A 1,138-nucleotide genomic window follows, 5' to 3' on the forward strand; every position below is an offset into this window, starting at 1 on the left:
ACAGATGTGGATAAACTAAATGGTTGGTGAAGTTGGGAAAAAGTTGTTTCTGAAAAGTTATTATGAGAGATATGTATGGTGCAGATGTGACACACAAACAAATAAGTGTGTAAGTGCACTAACATGCCATTGAACAAAACGACGCAGTACATGCACTAACATGGTTCATAAATGGCACTAATGTCACTATATTTCCCTCCTACTAAACAATCACACTGTTTTGTCACAGATTGATTACTTCAACAACCAGATCATTGTGGACCTCGTGGAGCAGCCTCACAAAGGCATCATCTCTATTTTGGACGAAGCTTGTCTCACTGTTGGCAAAGTCACAGACACGGTCTGCCTGGAGAGCATGGACACCAAACTGGCCCATCACCCCCACTACACCTCCCGCAAGGTGAGAACAGATAATACCCTAATATGCCATTAGGGTATTATATATTTATTGTATATTTATGATGAAGGGGTGTGCGATATGACGAAATTAGATTGTGATGAATTAGAATTTAGTATTTTTTGTCAAAACAGTGTGTGTTTTGGTTTGATTTTTTTCTTAAAAGTAAGTGTGAAGCGTCACTACAGTGTCCTTTAAAATGAGCTATAATACAGATGCAGTTTTGCATTGCAGTCAGTAGAGAGCAGAGTTTCTCCAGTGTTTAGCCTTCAGAGACTTCACTGGAGTCTTTACAAACAACAGGGGCTCAAACCTGACATCTGATCACTGTAAATATTGATAGCATATTACATTTAAAAATCCACACTGTTAGCACTGCACTCACAGCATCTTCTCATTTCCAGCTCTGCCCCTCTGACAAAACCATGGACTTCCAGAAACACTTCCGGATTCGCCACTATGCGGGCGACGTCACGTGAGTCGCTCACACATTTACACACTTTGTGGCCCTGGGCCGAAATGTGGCTGAAAAATTGACATGATATAGTGCAGAGTTCAGAAGTGTAAGCCAAATAATCCTATTAAGAGAGGTCAGTGTATGACATCGCTGGATTCATAAAAGCTTCCAGTGGTCGTGTTGGTGTAGCGCTTTTTATTCTAAGTTCTGGTTAATATTGACCATCATCCTAAGTAACATATAACATATGGGTGTTGAAAAGTATTCATTTGAATATTGTCTCA

The 1,138-nt window shown here is 40.1% G+C and overlaps 1 protein-coding gene across 1 annotated transcript; it reads left to right on the forward strand.

Moving 5' to 3' along the window:
• Positions 1-229: 229 nt before the first annotated feature.
• LOC121964263 (unconventional myosin-Ig-like) lies at positions 230-872 on the forward strand (the record flags this gene model as incomplete). Its single annotated transcript, XM_042514480.1, has 2 exons — positions 230-400; positions 802-872. Coding segments are annotated over 2 exons (242 nt in total), but the record flags the coding sequence as incomplete, so codon positions are not given.
• Positions 873-1,138: the final 266 nt, after the last annotated feature.

Source organism: Plectropomus leopardus, unplaced genomic scaffold (assembly GCF_008729295.1).
Source record: "Plectropomus leopardus isolate mb unplaced genomic scaffold, YSFRI_Pleo_2.0 unplaced_scaffold14857, whole genome shotgun sequence".
In the NCBI taxonomy this organism is placed as follows: Eukaryota; Metazoa; Chordata; class Actinopteri; order Perciformes; family Serranidae; genus Plectropomus; species Plectropomus leopardus.